Here is a 19913-nt window from a genome sequence, read left to right on the forward strand (position 1 = left end):
AAGAATGTACATTTTAATGCAAAAATGTGAATATAACATTTTATATTTTGAAATACACATTAATAATAAAACCATTATGTCCCAAACACCTATAATTTCAATTAAGACCAGCTATTGTCCAGGTTTTCAATTTATATTCATTTTTTACTACTTCATGTTATTTGTGGCTCAATATCATTTGCTAGCAAACAAGCTGATAAATACATTTGTATATTTATATTTATTTGTATTTGTCTAACTTAACTCCCACATTATCAAGAGCTAAAATGTATGAAAACAAACCTCACCATTTTGAAACACCTATTAATGGTTTTAATAGCAGAACTCCTTCATTCGGGTCTTTTCACACAGAAACACGGTTTTTCAAAAGGGAATAGATAAAATATAAGTTTTAATTATAACTGGGTGTTCTTTGAGCTTTCACATCCAAAGATTTTTATGTTATTCTTTAAAATATAAAGGGAAAATTGAAAATAATGCAGAGATGACTTGGGACATGAAAGAAATCTGGAGCCATGTAATCCTCTGCTTTACCTATTAAAAAATACATGTTGCCAGTATTGGTTCCACTCTGTGGCTGCTGACAACCCAATAGATGCATAGAAAGAAAGAAGGGCTCCTTTTGAAATCAAGCAGTTATTATAGAACAAGTTATCAGATTTACAGTCAAACATTAAGAAGACCATCTAAAACTACAGGAAAGATTCAGGAAAGGTGACCAAAATAAACACAGAATAAGAGGAATTACCTATGTAATCAAGAGTTCCGGAAACCTATGTAATTACATAATAAACATAAATAAAATTATGTTTTATCAATTTTAAATCCCAGAATAATTTTAAGAACCAAAACTCAATTTGGAGTATTTTCCTTTTGCTTCATGTTTTTCTTTTTTGTAAACTCTTACTTGGTCAACGCTCCCTCTCCCTGCCAGTTACCATAAAAACCTTCAAAACCAAGTAAAAATGGGCAACACGGCATAGAGATGAGAAAGGATTGTCTGCACTCATTTATTTTTTTTATTAGGCAAGAAATCCCTGGAACAGCTCACATGCATCAGCAAACAACAAACATCAGTATGCGATGTATTACAGAAAAACCTTTATAATATATCCGCTTTCAAAGGGATTCTAAGAGTAACACAAGCTTTCCAAGTCTACAAGCTCATTTATCACAAACTCCCAACGCTTTCCACCGGAGTCAGAAATCAGTGAGTATAATGCAAGGCACTGAGATTGTCCTCATCATTTTGGACGTACAGTTTCTGAGAAGAGTGTATTTGGCTTTAAATAGATTACACATGCTTCTGTAACACCAAAAGAGTTAACTGATTCGAAGTCCCTTGATCTTATTAATGTAAGTTGTATTCCTTTTAAGAACTGGCTTATTGTACCCTCAATGAATCCCCAACAATAAAAAAAAAAAAAGAAGTATGAGGATGGACAATTAAGTTCAAGAACTCATCCTACAGTAAGTGCTATTAGCTTATTGTAATTTTTCAAGTGTAAATATCACTAGGGTCACCTTTGAAGTGCTCCCCTTGAGAAGTTATGCACTGATGCCAGTGCCTAGTGCCCCCTTTAACACAATTTTGGAACTCTTTTTCTGGAACTACCATCAGAGCTGTTGTCATAATCGCATAAGTTCTGACAATTTTGAGAACTTCTAGTAAAAGTGCTTTCATGGGTGGACTAGGCACTAGAGTCCGTGCATAGCTTCCCAAGGGAAGTACTTCAACGATGATAATAGTGACATTCAGCAATAGGTGTGCAGCACTTTTTCTCCAATGAGTTTGATAACTTAATTGTCAGACCTCATACAACAATGCCAGGTCTAATGGCCATTCTAGAAAGATTTCTAATATTGCTTTGAGAGGTGCACTAGGCATTGGCATCAGAACATAGCTTAACAAGGGGAGTACTTCGAAAGTGACCATAGTGATATTCAGCAATGAGGCATACAGCCCTTTTTCTAGGATGAGTTTATGAACTTAATTGTCAGACTTAATATGTTAGCCTTTATATTTTTATTTTTGCCAGAAATACATTTTCCAGGCTTTTACAAGTATCTTAATTTGAAGTCCTAAAAAAAGGAAAGAAAAATTCTAGGGGTAAGTGAATATAAAATATTATCTCTCTTAGGTTCTGAGCCATGTTATTTTCATTCAGCTGAAATTAAAAATATTCATCAGATCTACCACATAGTCTATCTGTGATGACTCAATTCTATTTTGTGTGGGAAAAGAATGTTTCCATTTGGGCTAGTATGCACAGCAGTCTGGAGTTTTGTTTTTTCATTTGTTGGTTTTTCTTTATCTTTATGGTGGTGAAGAAGTTGTTGGGAATAGTCCTTCCAAGTCATTGTTAAAACTACTTAGAATAATGACATTTATATAGTTAAATTCAATTTATAGACAAAAAGTCAATTAACGTTAAATTTAAATTGGACTTCTTAACCTCATTCAGGAGTTCCATGATAGATATACGGTGGCAGGCTCAATGTTCCCTCATTCTTAAAGTAAAAATATTCCAATATTCATAGCCTAGTGCTTTTCTAAAAATTATAGCAATTCCTTGGAAACTACAGAGCTTTCAATAAAAAGCTAAGTATCAACTTGACATATTAAATTTCTTGGCTGGATCAACTTCTTTTCAAAAAGTATAAATAAAGTTGACCACTTCTAAAAAACAATCAAAAGGCAGTAATTGAACAGAAACACTAATTTTCTCAAACTCTAAAATGCAACCCTTACTATACTATGAAACTTGATGCAATCCAGTGCACCATTTCAACTGATATTAATATAATCAAAAATTAATAAAAGTCAGAAATTTCACTAGCCTCTTTTAACTTCACTGAATGTACAAATGTTTGAAGTAAATGATGTCTTTTGTAAGTAAATGCTAATGTCTTTAGTAAGTAAATTTAAATTGGATTTCAGGATTAGGTTGCCAAGCTTTGTCAACAAATTTTCTGATTTGACTTTGCAATCACTTCTAAACAGTAGAAGGTTAGAAGAATCAATTCATTAAGCTTTTGACTTGGACATTAATCTGTGTAGTTCTCCTATAAGGCCTTTGAGTAAGTCAAATTAGAACTGTGACATACAGAACACAGATCTTGGGCATGTTTATCAGAAAATACAAACTAGGGGCTGAAGCTGTCATATCTAAGTATATATATCAGCTAGATCCCTAACTACTAATATAGGTCTGCAATCTCCAAACCCGAGTTGCAGACTGGTGTCATTCAGTCCATGGCCTGTTACAAATCAGGTCACACAGTATGACTGCCTGACCTCCACCTCCCTCCTGTCCCATTTCACCCTAACCCCAACCCCCACAACCACCACAACCCATTCATGGGAAAATCAAGAATCATCTTCCATGAAACTGGTTCCTAGTGCCAAGAAGTTGGGGACAAATGTTCTAATTAATTACTCTGCTGACATCTGCAAATTATAAAATTTGGAAAGCTTTTTTAAATATAAAAACTATATATAGATAAACTATATACTGATCATCTGAGTATTCACATCTCTTCATTTTTTTTTTTTATTGTTGGGGATTCATTGAGGGTACAATAAGCCAGGTTACACTGATTGCAATTGTTAGGTAAAGTCCCTCTTGCAATCATGTCTTGCCCCCAGAAAGTGTGACACATACCAAGGCCCCACCCCCCTCCCTCCTTATTTCAGATATTTCTTTTTTAAAATAACAATGCTTGAACCCTACAGAAATGTTGTTGTTTTTTGTTTCCCTTACCAGTTCCATTGTCTCACTTATTCCTCAGAACCACTTACAAATAAGGACTTGTGATCTTCTGATCTTCTGATACAAATAAGGACTTGTGATCTATGTTGTTGTGTGTTATAAATCAACCTCATTCTCTCGCTGTCTTTCCCTCTCCCCTACTGCCATGATTTTTAAAATACATACACATTATATTCTATAATTCTATCACACTTGGCAACTTATATTTCCTCCCCCTTCCACGTTATGCTTTTGTGATATTTCCATGTAAAAAGAACTTTTTCATTGCAAATGTCTCTTAAGGTACATTTCATAATTATATATACAGATGGACATAAAGTTTGTATTCAATTTGAAATAGTTTAACATTATACACAAACAGTATAACCAGTTCCCCATTGATAGTTGTATTGTTTGTTATTTTGAGATTTATTATTGCTAATAAAAACAAAATAAATATTTTTGAATGAAGTCTGTACATATACATAAAGAGGTTTCTGCATACTGTGTTTAGTATTTTAATATCCAGAGAAAGAATATTTTAAAATCATTGAATATTTTAAAATCATTAAATATTTTAATGATCCAGAGAAAGAAACTTAACATGTGCAAGCATGTGTATCCATGTACATGTATATATAGCACATGTATATTTTACTCTCTTCAAAATTATAACATCTTCACTATGATTTTAGGTAAGTAGAATTAAAAACAAACTCTAAGCTCAAAAATTATCATTTCTCTATTTCATTCCATGGAAGGATTGTAAAATCAGAATATGTCATCAGAAACTTATATGTTGTATATAAGAGCTAACTAAAGTGATTCTAAAATTAAATTTTCATTTTATGAATTATTTTTACTTAAAAAGAATGTAGGATTATCTGAAAACAAAAGAGGCCAGTTTCCTCATAGAACCCATTTTTGACAAGCACTACCTGTTTGAGTGCACAATTTCTATATATGCAGAAAGTCCCAGAAAGTGCTGGTTATGTCCCTTATCCATCCTTTTTATCATAAATTTCTAGGAAGGTGGAACAGTTGCTTTGCAATGGCAGTCGGTGGGAAAAGTTACAGAAACATTAAGAGGGTGGATAGGTAAAGATTCTAAAGAGCACAAGGAACAAAATCAATTATTTTTCTATGTGATTTCCTTGAAGAAACTGCTTTAAAAATTCTCCCAAATTGCTGGACTATTATTTCTTCTTCTAGTTTCCACTTTAAAAAACAATTTGGATATAAAAACCAAAAGAATAAAGTTTCTTACCCTATATATAACCACTTAATAGTTTAATTCCTTAACATTTATTAACAGTTCCTTGACATAAATTCTATTTTAGAGTGTGCAAGAAAGGAGGTTCAAGAATTAGCTCCTAATTTTACCATTTTACTGTTTGCCCTAACTCAAGATAAAATGTGTAAGAAGGGGTTATGCTTCAGTGAAAGGCAGAATGCCAATTCTCTTTCTGATTTGTGAGCTTCAGAGAAAGTCATTTGCCACTGCCATACCTCTCTGAGATACAGAAATTTACGTAGAGCTAAAGGACTTCGAGTCAAAATGTCTTTGTGGCTCTCAACCATACCCTGCATAAAGTAACTGAATAATGACTTCGAAGGCCCTTTACTTCCTACATATAGAGGGAACCCTGATACCCTAAGCACAGAACAGATCAGTTTTTCTCAACCCTCTTTGCTAAAGGACACACATCGCCCTCAGTCACAAACCAATACTTTTATAAAAAGCAATAATAGTGAATTATCAGAAAAAAACTAAAAGAAATAGACTTACAAGATAGAGCCATCATTCTTTAGTGGCTTCCACAGATGTAAAATTGTTCTCTTCCTTGCTATAAAAACTGCATAATGCTCACTTTCAATCTCTATCCTTACCTCATCACAGGCTTGTAAACAGTTCTTGAACCAGGACTGTGACTACACTTTGAGACGTACTGAGTCATGAAACAACTCTGCTTGCTGGGAAAAAGTTCTTACTCCTTTGACTAAGAGTAATCGTTCTTTACCTTTGTGTTGGCAGGAAGGAAGAGTGAGCTTTCCTCAGATGATAGTCTGAGACTATTCTTTTTATCTGTACTTGCTGTGTAAATGGATTTTCTTACCAATTTTGGCCACAGGCTTGAACACAGCGACTGCCAGTATTTAAAGGGCAAAGATACCACCTCGGGGAGATTATGAAAAATGTCCATTAGGGCCTCCACACCAATAGACTTCCTCAATGCCTACTATTTTTGCATCACTTCCAATCTTCAACACCTTTACACTCTCCTATGAGGTCGATGTGATTACGTTAGTCTCACAAAGGAGGAAATGCCCATCCTGGAGTTTGGCCTTAGGTCATAGACCAAGTATTAAACATAGCACTCATCATTCAAATTCAAAGTTTAGTGCTTTTTATTTTTTCTCATGTGTCCTTTGGTAAAGATGGATTCCAAATCGTAAAAAGCCTAAGTTATTAATGAATTAGGACTGTATTTTTTATTTACCAGTTAAAGTTATTTATTCCCCTCCCAACGATTCCCATATGCAACATAAGTGCTTATGCAGGTGACATCAGAGAGTAAGCTTACTGTCTGACGATGGCCTAGATGTTCTTTTTCCTAGTCCTCCAATCATGATCACGTTCAGGAAATACCTTGCTTTCTCAAAGTTAAGTATTCTGAGTATTTTTTTTTTTTGAGATAGAGTCTCACTTTGTTGCAGAGTCTCACTTTGTTGCGCTCAGTAGCTCAGTAGAGTGATGTGGCATCATAGCTCACACCAATCTCAAACTCTTAGGCATAAAAGATATTTTAGATTATTTAGCTACCATAGTATACCAAGGCTCCAATTGCTGATTAAAGAAACTACAATCACTTGCAGACAAGAGGCCATCTGGCGATGTTGCAAACACAACTGTTACGGATTTGTATCACCAAACCTGAAATCCAGCCCTGCTTTGGTGTTTTACTGTTTGCATGAGTTAAGGCAAATCATTCTCTCTCTCAGAGCTGTTTCCTTATTCATCTCTTTCATATAATACCTGTGAACATGCAAGACTCTTATAAAGCCATATTTCAAAATTAATGGCTGTAAAAGTGCTTTTCTTACAGCTCTTGTCACTTGGTGATGAATTTAAAAAAATTTTAAAGTCAATGTATTGTGTGCTATCTTCTTCCTTGGTTAACAAGAGCTACGGGGGTCGGAACTGGCTCCAAACAGAGAACTTCCTTTTATTGTATATGGTTTATGATGAAAAGTCTCTCTTCCCCAGGTGTAAGCTTATAATCAGGTAAAAAGCTGGATTATCAGTTACCAGAAACACTGTAAAAGAGAATGCAGCAAGCATGTGTAGGTAGATCAGATGGCTCTATGAATCCTTCTCTGGCCAGAACTGTTGTAATAATGCTGCAAAGTGTGTGGCTTAAACAACAGATATTTGTTGTCTCACAATTCTGGAGGCTAGAAATTCAAGATCAAAGTGCGAGGACTTCCCTCTTGGGAAGGATCTGCTGCAAGTCTCCTCGGCTTACAGATGGTTCTCTCCCGGTATCTCTTCCCGTCTTCATCCCTCTGTGCATGTGTCTGGGTACGATTTTTCCCTTTTTATATGGACACAAGTCACAGTGGAATTAGGGCCCACCCTAATGACCTCATCTGAACTAAATGCACCTTCCATAACTCCATTTCCAAATAAGGTCACATTCTAATTCACTGTGAGTTAAGAATTCAACACAGGAATTTTCGAGGGACACAATTCATCCTATAACCTATGATTTCATGAGAAGGGGAAGTCAGCAGTCTCAGTTATCTCTTAGCCTTGCCACTTGCCAGCCATGAAACTGGAAATCAATCAATCATTCTAGGATTATCTGTAAAATAAATGAGTTGAAGTAGAAACAAATTAACTATTAAAAGCTCTTTCATTTGTAAAGTGCCTATAGCTAAGTGTGGCAGAGGAATCTCAGAGCTACTAGATCACAAAATAAGCTGTGAGTTTAGATATTTCCTTTTTCAGGTCCCCTTATTTGCCCAGAGCTATAGTTAGTTAGAAAGTCATAGTAGCAAACAGGTCAATATTTTTCTTGAAAAGCTTCATCTTAATTGACCACGTATGGAGTAGTGATGTGTGTATTACATATATAAAAATAAATACATATTTGTACATACTTTTATAAAATGCAATAACAGTGAATTACCAGAAAAAATAAAAGGAAGTATGCTTATAAAATGTAGCCATAATTCTTTATTGGTTTCCACAGATATAAAATTGCTCTCTTAAGTTGCCATAAAAACTGCGTGATGCTTCCTTACAACTTTTGTACTTATTTCATCGCAGTATATGTGTGCATATGTATCCATTCTGCCTCGGTCTGTGTAAGAAAAACAATTAACATATTCCTATATCAAAATATCTCTAGAAGGAAAGATACAAAACCAATTTACCACAATGATTATCACTTAAGGAAGGAGAAATGATTGGCAAGGGAAGAAGTCAGGAAATCTCTTTGTTTTCTTTAAATTTTGAATCATAGGAAAGTGTGTCACCTATTCAAAGAGTAAGTATTTAAGAAGAAAATGTTTGTGTATTTTGCATTTGTTTACTCTTTTATTTTCAAGTCTGCATATTGTATGTTGAAGTTGCATTTTGCTTTCAGGTCATTATAATAAGCAGGCTTGACTTTGACAAACTTGGTTTCACAGAAAGCTGCAGGGCTTAGTGAACCTCTTAGATACCTGCTTCAGTGTGAAATGTGTAATGAAAGAAGACTTTATACGCAGATGTTCCTCAGGAGGCCTCGGCTATACAAATATGACACAGAGAACGCACAGAACTAGGGAGCAATCTACTACATCTGTCTTTGAAGGATAGGAACACAGCAATCAGTACTGTATTTACTATGGCATTTTTCACCTGAAAAGCTTCCACCCATCTACCAGTTGTAATTAAGAAAGACAGGCTTATTCTTCTACACAAAATTTCACCCTTGTTGCCTAACTATTATACTAACAGTAACAGTTATAAAAACTTGGTAAAAAGCAGTTATTAATATGCAAGCTTAATTTAATTCATATCTCTTTGAACAAAACAACTGGAAGTTGCTTAATCACTGTATAACACCAACCACTAGCTAAGAGATGGACAGCATTTCCATAACTGGAGCAGGATTCAAAACACAGTGCCACAGAGGACAACAGGATTCAAGAACAATTTTCTAAAGGAAAAGAGATAAAGTATGCCTATATATTTGGTATTATTTCTGTTATTATTTTATATATATATAAAATGCAATAACAGTGCATATATATATATATTTTTAGACCGAGTCTCAAGATGTCAACCTGGGTAGAGTGCTATGGTGTCACAGCTCACAGCAACCTCAAACTCTTGGGCTTAAGCGATTCTCTTGCCTCTACCTCCCACGTAGCTGGGATTACAGGCACCCGCCACAACGCCTGGCTATTATTTTTTGTTGCAGTTGTCATTGTTATTTTTAACTGGCCCGGGGTGGGTTTAAACCCAGCCTTGGTGTATGTGGACAGCACCTACCCACTGAGCTATGGAAGTGAAAATTGTAATGGGTATATACACAAAGAAAACAAAAACTTGAATTTGCAATTTTTTATTTTGGGTTCTATATTTTTATCTACCTTACAAATGCACATGTAAGCTACAGTTCTAAGATAAACTTTATGTTAAGCACTTTTAATGCTAGTCCTAAAATGCCTTATCAATATTTAACCATTATGACAAGCCTTCTGGACTCCTGTGAAATAGTTGATATATACCATAAAGGACTGATTTGAGAGAACATTCTATGAGTAGCCACTGCGAGTTTTACATCTCTGTCCATTTATATAACCAGAGTAAACAAAAGCATGAGCCAACCTAAAATTATACATGCAAATTAAGGAGATATCTTGAGTCTACACTTGCTTCTGTTTCCTAATAATTGCCTAAATTAATAATTTTGATTAGATAGAAGTAATTTAATGTATAAAACAATACTTAGAATTTTCGTTTTCATTGAGATACTTCTATCAATTACATTTCTTATGACATATGTTACTGCTAGTTTTCTTCTATCAATTATCTGTTTTGCATTTTTCTATCTCTGCATTATCTAGCTATCAATCTATTTGTTATCTGCTCATTCACTCAAGAAACATGTGTTTAATTTTTTTCTTCATTCCACATTCTGTACTGTAGTTGCCTGAATGAGCAAGGTAAATTTGGAATTTATTTCCAAATCAAACATTAACCTTTACTATACACTTTGCTGGGCCACCTCTAAGCAATGTCTCCATCCCCTGCACTCCGGCAGCATTTACTTTTAAAGAACTTTATTCTTTTTAAAGAACCTACTTATGGTTATTTATAGAATTCTACCCCATTTTCCAACAAATGAAGCCAACTACATAGATAGGATAACTGTTTGTATGGAATTTACTGTTTAATCTAGTTTATTAATTTCTAAATGTTCTTCTGTTACCTGATAAAGGAGTGTTTTAAGGAGTGACTAGTCACTGTGCCAACTCCACAGATACAAGGACCCTTCTTTTTCCTCCTCCTTCTGTTCTACCACCTCCTCCTCCTCCTCTTCCTCCTCCTCACTATTATCATTGTTGTAATTCCAGTGTCTTCTGGAGTCAGATATGTAGTCAATGCTTAATAAGTGCCCAGTGAGTGAATCATTAAAAGATTTTATAAGCTCTTCTCCCTTCTCATACTCTCCATTACATTTATTAGTGCTAGGTTGATAGCAGCTGATTTTCAATGAAGTTATTTTCAGTAGACACATTTTTCAACATATGGAATAACTCAAAAGTTTGTAGAAGGAAGACGTAGTGAGGAATATCATCCTACACGTGAGGTTCAGGAGGCACCACTAGACCTACAGGTGGTTCGCATCCCTCTTCCCAACACTGCACCACACAAACCCTAGAGAGTGAGTTCTGTAATTACAGGAGTTTAGCCTGTTTCACAACTGAATTCTCAGGCCTAGCACATAGTTGGTCTTTGATAAATTTCTATTGAATAAGTGAAAAAAACACTTTCCAGGAGTGTATGAATTGTTCAATGCATTTAGTCCTTCTGGCTTCTCTTCCCTCTACCTACATATGTTGAACATCTTATGCCCTGCCCCAGAACTACTAACTCAGAATTTGCATTTGAACATGATCCCCCCTTGACTCACGGGAAAAGCACTGCTATGAACCACAACTGATAACACTTCTCAACTTGCTGAGCAAAACACAACCTAGGATTTGATATATCTCTCTATCTATCTTTATCTCTCTCCCTCCCTCCCTCCCTCTTCCCTTTCTTTTCCCTTTACTCCCTTCTCCCAGTCTTCATGATGGAATCTTATTACACAGAAGAGCATCACCGAGGCAGGATATCCATGTTAATTTACTTTTTAATGTTGAATAACTATAAAGTAAAGCCAGCTAAAGCAAAATACTCACTCTCCCTATTCTCTTTTCTGCCTATTTGCCCTCTGTGTGACCTCATCACTCTTCTTTGTGTACCTCCAAGAAGGGGAGGGGGACTCCATGCTTACTGAGCATCGGGCGACTGCAGGTGCACTTGATCAGCGTTCTTCATATGACCTTAGGCCAACAGAAAATGCAGCAACAGGGAAGGGGGGTGGAATCAATTTCAGTCCTCATGAACACATTCTCTAAAGGTAGTACTTTTTCAATGACATTTTAAAGGTTTATTATTGTCATAACTATGGATTAGAATGTGAAGAAAATATAATAGAGAAATGGGAGAACAAAGGTTAAACTGTGAGATACAGTAGCCATGTTTTAATAATTACCTCCCAAGCCAAGTAGCATCTCAAATTCTTGCCCATTCACATTTTTAGTTTTAATTTCCAGCATTTAAAAACACAGCTGCACTTCTGATAACAAACTTGAAAGATGTTTAGTTATTCTGATTTTATGGTAGAGAACTCCAGGACTCCAATGGATTGAGCCATTGTCCATGGTTACAGACATGTTCAGGCCTTTCTGATTCTACATAACCCTTCCCATTCTGCCACTGAGTAAGGTCTTCCGAGCAACTCAGCACCACGCCCCTCCATACATACCCCTTCCCTTTATATCACAAGTGCTGGAACCCTGAGTTTCACACATCCAAGGATCCCTGTCATCCACGCCAATAAAGAGGCCAATAAAGAGAGGCATTTAATAAAATTGGGATGAAAATAACTGATATTACTGGGTGTTCTGTGTTTCTACAGCTCCCTGACTCCATGAAAATAAGCAGAAAAACTGAGAGACAGTACAACCTTCTCTGACTTTTCTTTGTCCAGCACCCCCAAGGCTTTGTAATCACCTCAATCCTGATATTAACTTCTTTCCTGTTTGAGTGCCTAAAATAGTTCCTGTTTTTCTCACCAAACTCTAAGACAACCACAACCATCATGCAGCCATCTGCTCCTGTCCCTGAACTGACCTTCCTTCCTATACATCGTTCTCTATGAAAGGAGACTTATTTACAAATATTTGCTTATTTTCATAGCAGAAGTCATAACACAATCTTTGTTATTATAATTGTTGGCACATAATAGAGGCTTAATAAGCATCCATTGATTAAATGGACAAAACTCATGACACTTCCTAATACTTCTTTCCTAAACATCATCCATTGCTTCATTTCAAAAAATAAAGCCTTAGAATGGCATCACTAGGGTCAATTATTTTTTTTTAAGCATTGAGATTTTAACATTAGGGTGAGGGATAAGTGAGGAATTCAAAGAAAGTTCTCATTTGTGTAAAAGCTACCGGAACATTTAGCATTTGGGGATACAACATTCCTAGGTCAAGAGAATAGCTGCTATTGCAGCCTCGCAAAACTTGGCTTTAAGGACACTAAGGGATCTGAGTAGTTTCACTGACTGTTCTCTTTTATATCTATATGTCAGCTCTGATTCTATCTTTACTTCATTCCCTCCTACTTGTGCTTATTTGTTTATACACTTCATTATTCTCCCTGATCCTGGTCACCTGGAAGGATAATAATCAGAGATCTCCACTTATGTTTCTTAGCTTTTTATTAAAAGTGTATAAAGTATACACTTTAATTTTTTTTCTTCACCTCTGCCACATCCTATCCCAATTAGATAGATAATTCCATGTTCATATCCTCAGGAGAGAAATGTAACAGGGAGATAGTCTCTGATCATCATGGACTTTGCTTCCAAATAAAGTCAGGTGGGTGGACATTGTTAGGTGGCAGAATGGTTGATCACTTTCTGGGCAAAGATGTAATAGTTGTGTGTTGGATCTAGGTAGGAGATGTCACGGACAGCCTTGCGACATTTGTGTGTCCTAAGCATGGTGCAGAAAAAAAGCTGAGAAGCTAGGAGATTAAAAAGCCATGCTAGCCAGGTGCTGACTGTCTCATGAATGCCTGTGTGGATAAATAACTTGATGATCAGATGGAGTCCTGCACTAAAAACAGGCTAGATAACCTGATAGATGAGTCTGTTTGAGTTCAGTAATTTAGCATACTCTGAAATATAAGTAGATTCGATTTCTTTCTAGTCTGACGGAACGGGCTCTCTTAAACCAGAAATAAAATCAATTTACAGTAATAAAAAATTATGTTTTATACACACTGAATTTGTGGATATATTCACATGCTATAAAATCAAGAACTCAGGCTGTTACTTAAAGAGATATTCTATCCCCTAATTCTGAGTCCCAAGCCACATACTTACGGCCTTTCTAATGATTCCCTTCAGTTATAAGTAAGAAGTTCTTTAACCCTTGGCTGGCTACCGCTTAACCAGAACTGAAAGGGGATAAACAGGGAATAAGCAACAGGTATAGTAACAGAGGGCCTCTGGGTTTAAGTGAAACAAACGCAAACACAAGCCAAAATTCATGAGCAAAAAGAATAAGGTCAAACTTCTGCAATCAGTTACCAATGAAGTTCTAATTCCAAATCAGAAGGGTCTGCAAGCTACTCATGAACATGATACTTATCGCTAAAATTGTGCTTTTATAATATGAGCCCCATTCTACATGATTTTACCCACATCATCATTATCACCTGCCTATGAAGTAAGTTACACTATTAGTCCCATTATATGGATGAGGGTATTGAGGTACACAGGAGTTATGGGACTCACCCAAGGTCATACTAATAAGAGGCAGTTCAGGAATCTGAACTTAATCTAGCTACAGAGTCCAGGTTGACCACCACAGCTGAGCTTGAGGTCAAGCTCAAATCTTTGAATGGTATTAACTTCCAAAGTAAGAGATTATCAGGTCTACTCCTTTTATTATAATGATGAAGAAAGAACAGCAAGGAAGGTAAAGAGATTTGCTCAGTATCGCCATAGCTCACCATATCACTCATTTTTATTTGACAACAAAAAATATGCATTATCAATCTAATTCATAATTTTGCTTTCAGTATTTCCCAAAGGGCAGATCAAAAGTGTGAAATCCAGGCTTTTATAGACTTTCAGGAACTTGGAACTGCTCTGAAGCTGACAGGGGACCTGAGTGACCTCAGGTGGTCTCAGAGGCCAGGGAAAGCACATCAGGAGTCATCATGTGGTATCTGGGAAGGGAGGCTACACCAGGAGGCCACTTAGCAGAAGAACAGAGGAGTCAGGGAGAGAAAACCCTTAGGCTTTTAGCACAGCCATGTAAGATTAAGGGAATTCGATGCTGAGCATGTTTTTGTCGACTCCTATTGAAACACCTAAGATTAAAACTCGTATTTTGTAAATGTGATCTTTATCTGTTTGTAAATGTGATCTTTAAGCCGTTTTATTTATGTCCCATCAATTTCAAAAGAAGTTTCCTGTGGAAAATTCCTCCCCTCTCAAGAAGCAAAGTAGTCATTTTGATCCTTCTTTGCCTTTTAGCAAGGACTAGCACATGCTGTGTTGACTCAGTTGCATGTGACAAAGTATTATTAAAGAAAATAAGACCCAATCTCCTGAAGAAGAATGATTTAATTGTGGGCAGTTTTTTTTTTTTTTTAAATACATCATAGGCAAAAAGAAAGCTGTATTATTTAGATCATTGGACATCCACCCACTGACCTCTTACCATAATCCTCTTTGCTTTGGTTATGTTGACATGTCTTGTCATTGATAAGCTTAGACCCTGCATTATAACAACTGCTGAAAGCTAAATCAGAAGATATTCAAAAAATATGTCACTTACTTGTTTTTAACCTTTTCAATCCTTATTTCAATTTCCTCCCCAAGAATATTCTCACTATTTGCACACACACAAAAATATGATGATGAATATGATGAATCTGCCAACTTATAAAGATACCTTAAAGGTGAAATAGGATAGAGGCAAGAAGAAGTTTGAACCTGCACAGAGAATGCTATTCACAAAGGCCAAAGAAATAAAGTAATTTTAAAAAGACTTAACTTGTGTCACATGGCAAATATTAAAATCCGTGCTACTAGAGCCCTCAGTCCTTTTAAGTGAAGGAGGAAAAAAAATGCATCTGCATGAAATGTATCACTGTCATATCATCAACGTCCTATTTATTTAGTTAGAAAACAATTTCAAAAAGTCATGAAGTTGGAAGGATAGGGCCCAGACAGGTAAAACACATTTTTAACTTTTCATATATATACTTGAATTATAATGTTCTCTCTAAGGAATATGTTAAATTTCAATTTTGATGTATTCCAACAAAGTAACAGAATTATTGGTGTTAACCGGAAGACACTGCAAGGAGACATCAAGTCATGATCAGCCACATGGGATTGAGTCTCTTTTCATTTTCTCCCAAAGGAGACGGACTCCTTCACATAACCACGCAGACAACCACCTTCAGTGTGGCTTTGAGATAAGCCATGGAAAAAAAAGTATTCCATAACAGAGACAGTGTGACTGAATCACCCCTTGCCTTCAAGGTTTTCCAGTACCTTCCACCCAGGCAGGCATCCTCAAACTTTTTAAACAGGGGGCCAGTTCACTGTCCCTCAGACTGTTGGAGGGCCAGACTATAGTTTTTTTAAAAAAACTATGAACAAATAAATTCCTATGCACATTGCACATATCTTATTTTGAGTAAAAAAAAAAAAAAAAAAAAATGGGAACAAATACAATCACACGGCCTCGTGTGGCCCGCGGGCTGCAGTTTGAGGACCTCTGACCCAGAGGAACGCAAATTTGGATATGGCACTTACCGCATTGAAATTGGGGAAGAGGTTGACTGCGGCCGCAGTGTCAAGAGGAAAGGGAAGGAATGGTTTAATATCCAGCGATGGTTGCAAAGGAGGGGCTGGTGGCCGGACCAGGGCTGGGAGAGCAGGACTCTGGCATGTACCACCTGTGGAGACCAGAGCAAAGGGAGCAATCAGGGACACACACATGGAAAAAACACTGAGGTTGCTTTTGAGACAAAAAGGCCAGCTTTGCGGGTCACTGGAAAATAACAAGACATGGACATTGGCCTACACTGGGACCTGGCCAGTAAGCAGATTTGTCATTAGGCAGAGGGAGCTAAGCGAACTGCTGTTCTCTTTCCCTTTTCCTTTGTTTTTAACTCTCAGGTTATGTAAGTAGCAGTCAACATTTCAAACTCCCAAATCTACCTTTATTGTCCTGCCTAGAGCTCTGAATGGGCTCAGCAACAAGCTGTCTGGATTCAAAAGGAACCCTCCATTTCTTCCCCATCCCTCCTTGAAAACTAACCTGCTCAGAATAGGTATCAAGTCCATGATTATTTTATAAAACTGTTCTTCTTTTTTTTTTTTTAAGCCACATCCAAAACTCTGACAGCAAGATGACAAGAACCTGGCACAGAAAATCAGCTTAACCACAAACACAGGCAACTGTACCTTACTGCCTTGGCAACTGGGGGATTAAAACCCAGCAAAACCAGTGCTGTGATCCTGAACTGTTTAACACCCCGAAAGCTTAGAGCATTCAAACTACCTGCCTCCTTCCAGTCCTGAGTAGGTGGAATTTAGACAGCCAACAATGGGCAGGAAGTGAGAATAAGATGACAACAAAAACCACCCCTTTGCGTACCAGCAGGCAGCCAGCTGTTTGCAAGGGAACACGTACCTCTGCCCCACCGTGACAGGACTGCACTGCACTCAGAAGCTGGAAGGATGGAAGCCCATCCTCACTATTCAGACTCCCATATTTTGGTAACATTCCAGAACAGCAATTTGCTGTTAATTAAAGGCTGTTTGAATCCTAGGAAACTGTTAAAATATGCCAGCATTCTTCTAATCTGAGAGGCAAGCAACAGACTGTAAAAACCTGCTGGTGAGAATCCAAGAAGCATTAGGAAAACAAAATGCAGTGGGGCGTCTCCTGTCTCACAGAAAAGCATTCTAGGAGACAGAAGGGAAAAGGGGGGCTCATGTCTGTGTCACTGTCTTAAAAACAAGATGGCAGGCAAGTCAAAGTAAAATGAGTTCCCATATACATTATGAATCTTATGATCAACGCTCTGGGCAACTGTACACAGATCATCATCTTGCCCTCAATCAGTTGCTTGAACACAAAGAAAAGATTCTGGAAATGATCCCCCAGTGATAAGTCCGACCCTATTGGGCCAGAGGATCTGCTAATGAGGTGGATGACTTAATACCTGTAACAGAAACCATCAGTGCAGGCTTTAATTAACCATACATAAGAACCATCAGATCTACTGCTCCCAGGTCTAAAATCAGCTAGAACCAAATTAAGAAAAGCAGCATTTTCTCCACTATTTTAACTTCCCTCTTGAAATATTCTTTCACAATAGCAAAGCCAATAACTGCAGTCCGAATTCAGCAAAGCAATTTTAAAAAAATAGCATAAGGCAGGAAAGAGAGGGCAGATGTTAAAATAAACAGAGATAAAAGCAAAATATAACAAGTCTGCGTTCACCAGGGCACACCATAAACTTATTATATTTTCCACCTGGCTGTGTATTGAGTGTGAACATACAGCCTTTTCTAAAGAAGATAGCCATAAAACTTGGATGGTAGACCTGTCATGACTTTAGAATTGCTAGAAGTTTCTCTTGAAATAAAAAGTTAAAGAATCAAAATGTTGGATGGTGCCTCTTTAGAAAACTCAAAGTAAGTTGTGGAGACTAACCCGAGCAAAAGCAATACCCAATCTCTAGAAAAAATTGAAAAATTAGCCAGTTCAGTGGCATGAATCTGTAGCTCCAGTTACTCCTGAGGCTGATGGGAAAAAATCTCTTGATCTCCGGGGTTTGATGCTGTCGAGAGCCATGATGATGCCACTGCACTCTAGCCCAGGACAAGGCCTGGTCCCAATTAAAAATTAAATGAATACAAAGGTGAAATAAGTTTTGAGTGAAATCAGTGGTTTAATATTCCCACAAATAACAATGAGCTTCAATAAACAACTTTATTCACATTTGTGTCATATGTTATTCTTTACGAAAGATATCCACACACATTATCTTGTTTTATTCTGACATCTCAGAAACAAGATCACGACTAACATAACATCATGATACCATGTAGAGAAAAAATATAAGTTGATAAGTCTTTAGCTTAATGTTGCTTCTACAGAAACATTCCATATTTATAATTACAAAAATGCAATTTAGCAAGTATATATTCTGCTATTATTTCCCTTTAAGACCACTTCTGGTTTAGGATATCCAATAAAGTTATAAAAACAGCTCAAGCTTACTTTTTTCATCTAGCATAATGAAAAGCACAAAGAATAAAAATACTTTGATTTGATTGCTAGGTAAATTTAATTCCCCCTTCTCTTTTCCAGTATATGTATTTCATTTACACTTACCGGTACTGTTCAAAGCCCTCTTCCCTAATCTTGCAACTGGAGTTTCCTTCTTAGGGGATTAAAAAAACATCGAAGAGGAATCATAAAACTTTGTAAAATCATGGAAAATATAATATTCGAGCTTATCTCCTCTCACTTGTTTGATGAGAAAATCCTACAAGGTCACAGGAAAGCACAGGGACCCATATTCTTTTCCCATTTGCTATGTAAATACAGGTATAGTGGATGCTGTGGGTAGGGTTCCCAGAACCCTCTCCAGAACAAAGTCACTTGTTCTCCCAGTTGCTTGGAGTGCTGGGGGCTAAAGCCCTCCACCCCAGGATCTCTTCACAATTTGGTCCAGTGCTCCAGGGAACTGCCTCCCTGAAGGTGACCCCCCTAAGTGGAGGAGTTGTTAACCCTATGTAGTCATGATTAATGAAGAAGTTAAATGGCTTTGCCCCCTTGCCTCAGAGCAGGACAACCCTGGAGCTCTATTTTACCTCTAAAGCTCCTCTTGGGATCTAGGATAGCTAAAGTCTCTGTTCAGACTGCCTCACAGCCCAGCTTCCTTCTCTTGCCAATCCTGCACCCCTCATTTCTCATAGGTGATATTCCCAAGAGCACTCCATAATCTCAGAAGAATTTGATCTGTGACAGTAGGGTATAGCAATTCATGAATCTAAGTGAAATGCTGAATTGTTTTATTCTGAAAACATGCTTGCCTCCAAATCTATAGCATTGATACGCAGGCACAAAACTGAGGCTACATCTTACAAATTACATGTGACTAACACTTCTGCTTTTAAAATCTGGATTGATCCCAAAATATTTTACTTCTATCAATCTGTACATGCTTGGCAACAAGAATACTATTTGCAAATAGTGCAATATCAAAACTGACAAATATAGTATGTTTCATCTGTGAAGCAAATAAAAATATCATTTTTAAGAAAATAGCTAGGGCAGCGCCTGTGGCTCAGTCGGTAAGGCACCGGCCCCATATACCGAGGGTGGCGAGTTCAAACCCGGCCCCGGACAAACTGCAACCAAAAAATAGCCGGGCGTTGTGGCGGGCACCTGTAGTCCCAGCTACTCGGGAGGCTGAGGCAAGAGAATCGCTTAAGCCCAGGAGGTGGAGATTGCTGTGAGCTGTGTGAGGCCACAGCACTCTACCAAGGGCCATAAAGTGAGACTCTGTCTCTACAAAAAAAGAAAATAGCTATTTAGGGCAGCACCTGTGGCTCAGTGAGTAGGTACCGGCCTCATATACCAAGGATGGCAGGTTCGAACCCAGCCCTGGCCAAACTGCAACAAAAAAAATATCTGGGTGTTATGGCAGGTGCCTGTAGTCCCAGCTACTCAGGAGGCTGAGGGAAGAGACTCGCCTAAGCCCAAGAGCTA

General features: G+C 37.2%; 1 protein-coding gene across 4 annotated transcripts in view; it reads right to left on the reverse strand.

Annotated features, from left to right (window-relative positions):
- The window catches only part of ZNF385D (zinc finger protein 385D), a 333680-nt gene that overhangs the window by 240197 nt on the left and 73570 nt on the right, over positions 1-19913 (reverse strand). For all 4 annotated transcript variants that reach the window (XM_053600532.1, XM_053600533.1, XM_053600534.1 and 1 more), the window contains exon 2: positions 15935-16077. In XM_053600532.1, coding sequence (XP_053456507.1) covers positions 15935-16077 — 143 coding nt within the window. The remainder of the gene's footprint in view (positions 1-15934; positions 16078-19913) is intronic.

Source organism: Nycticebus coucang, chromosome 8, assembly GCF_027406575.1.
Source record: "Nycticebus coucang isolate mNycCou1 chromosome 8, mNycCou1.pri, whole genome shotgun sequence".
NCBI lineage: Eukaryota > Metazoa > Chordata > Mammalia > Primates > Lorisidae > Nycticebus > Nycticebus coucang.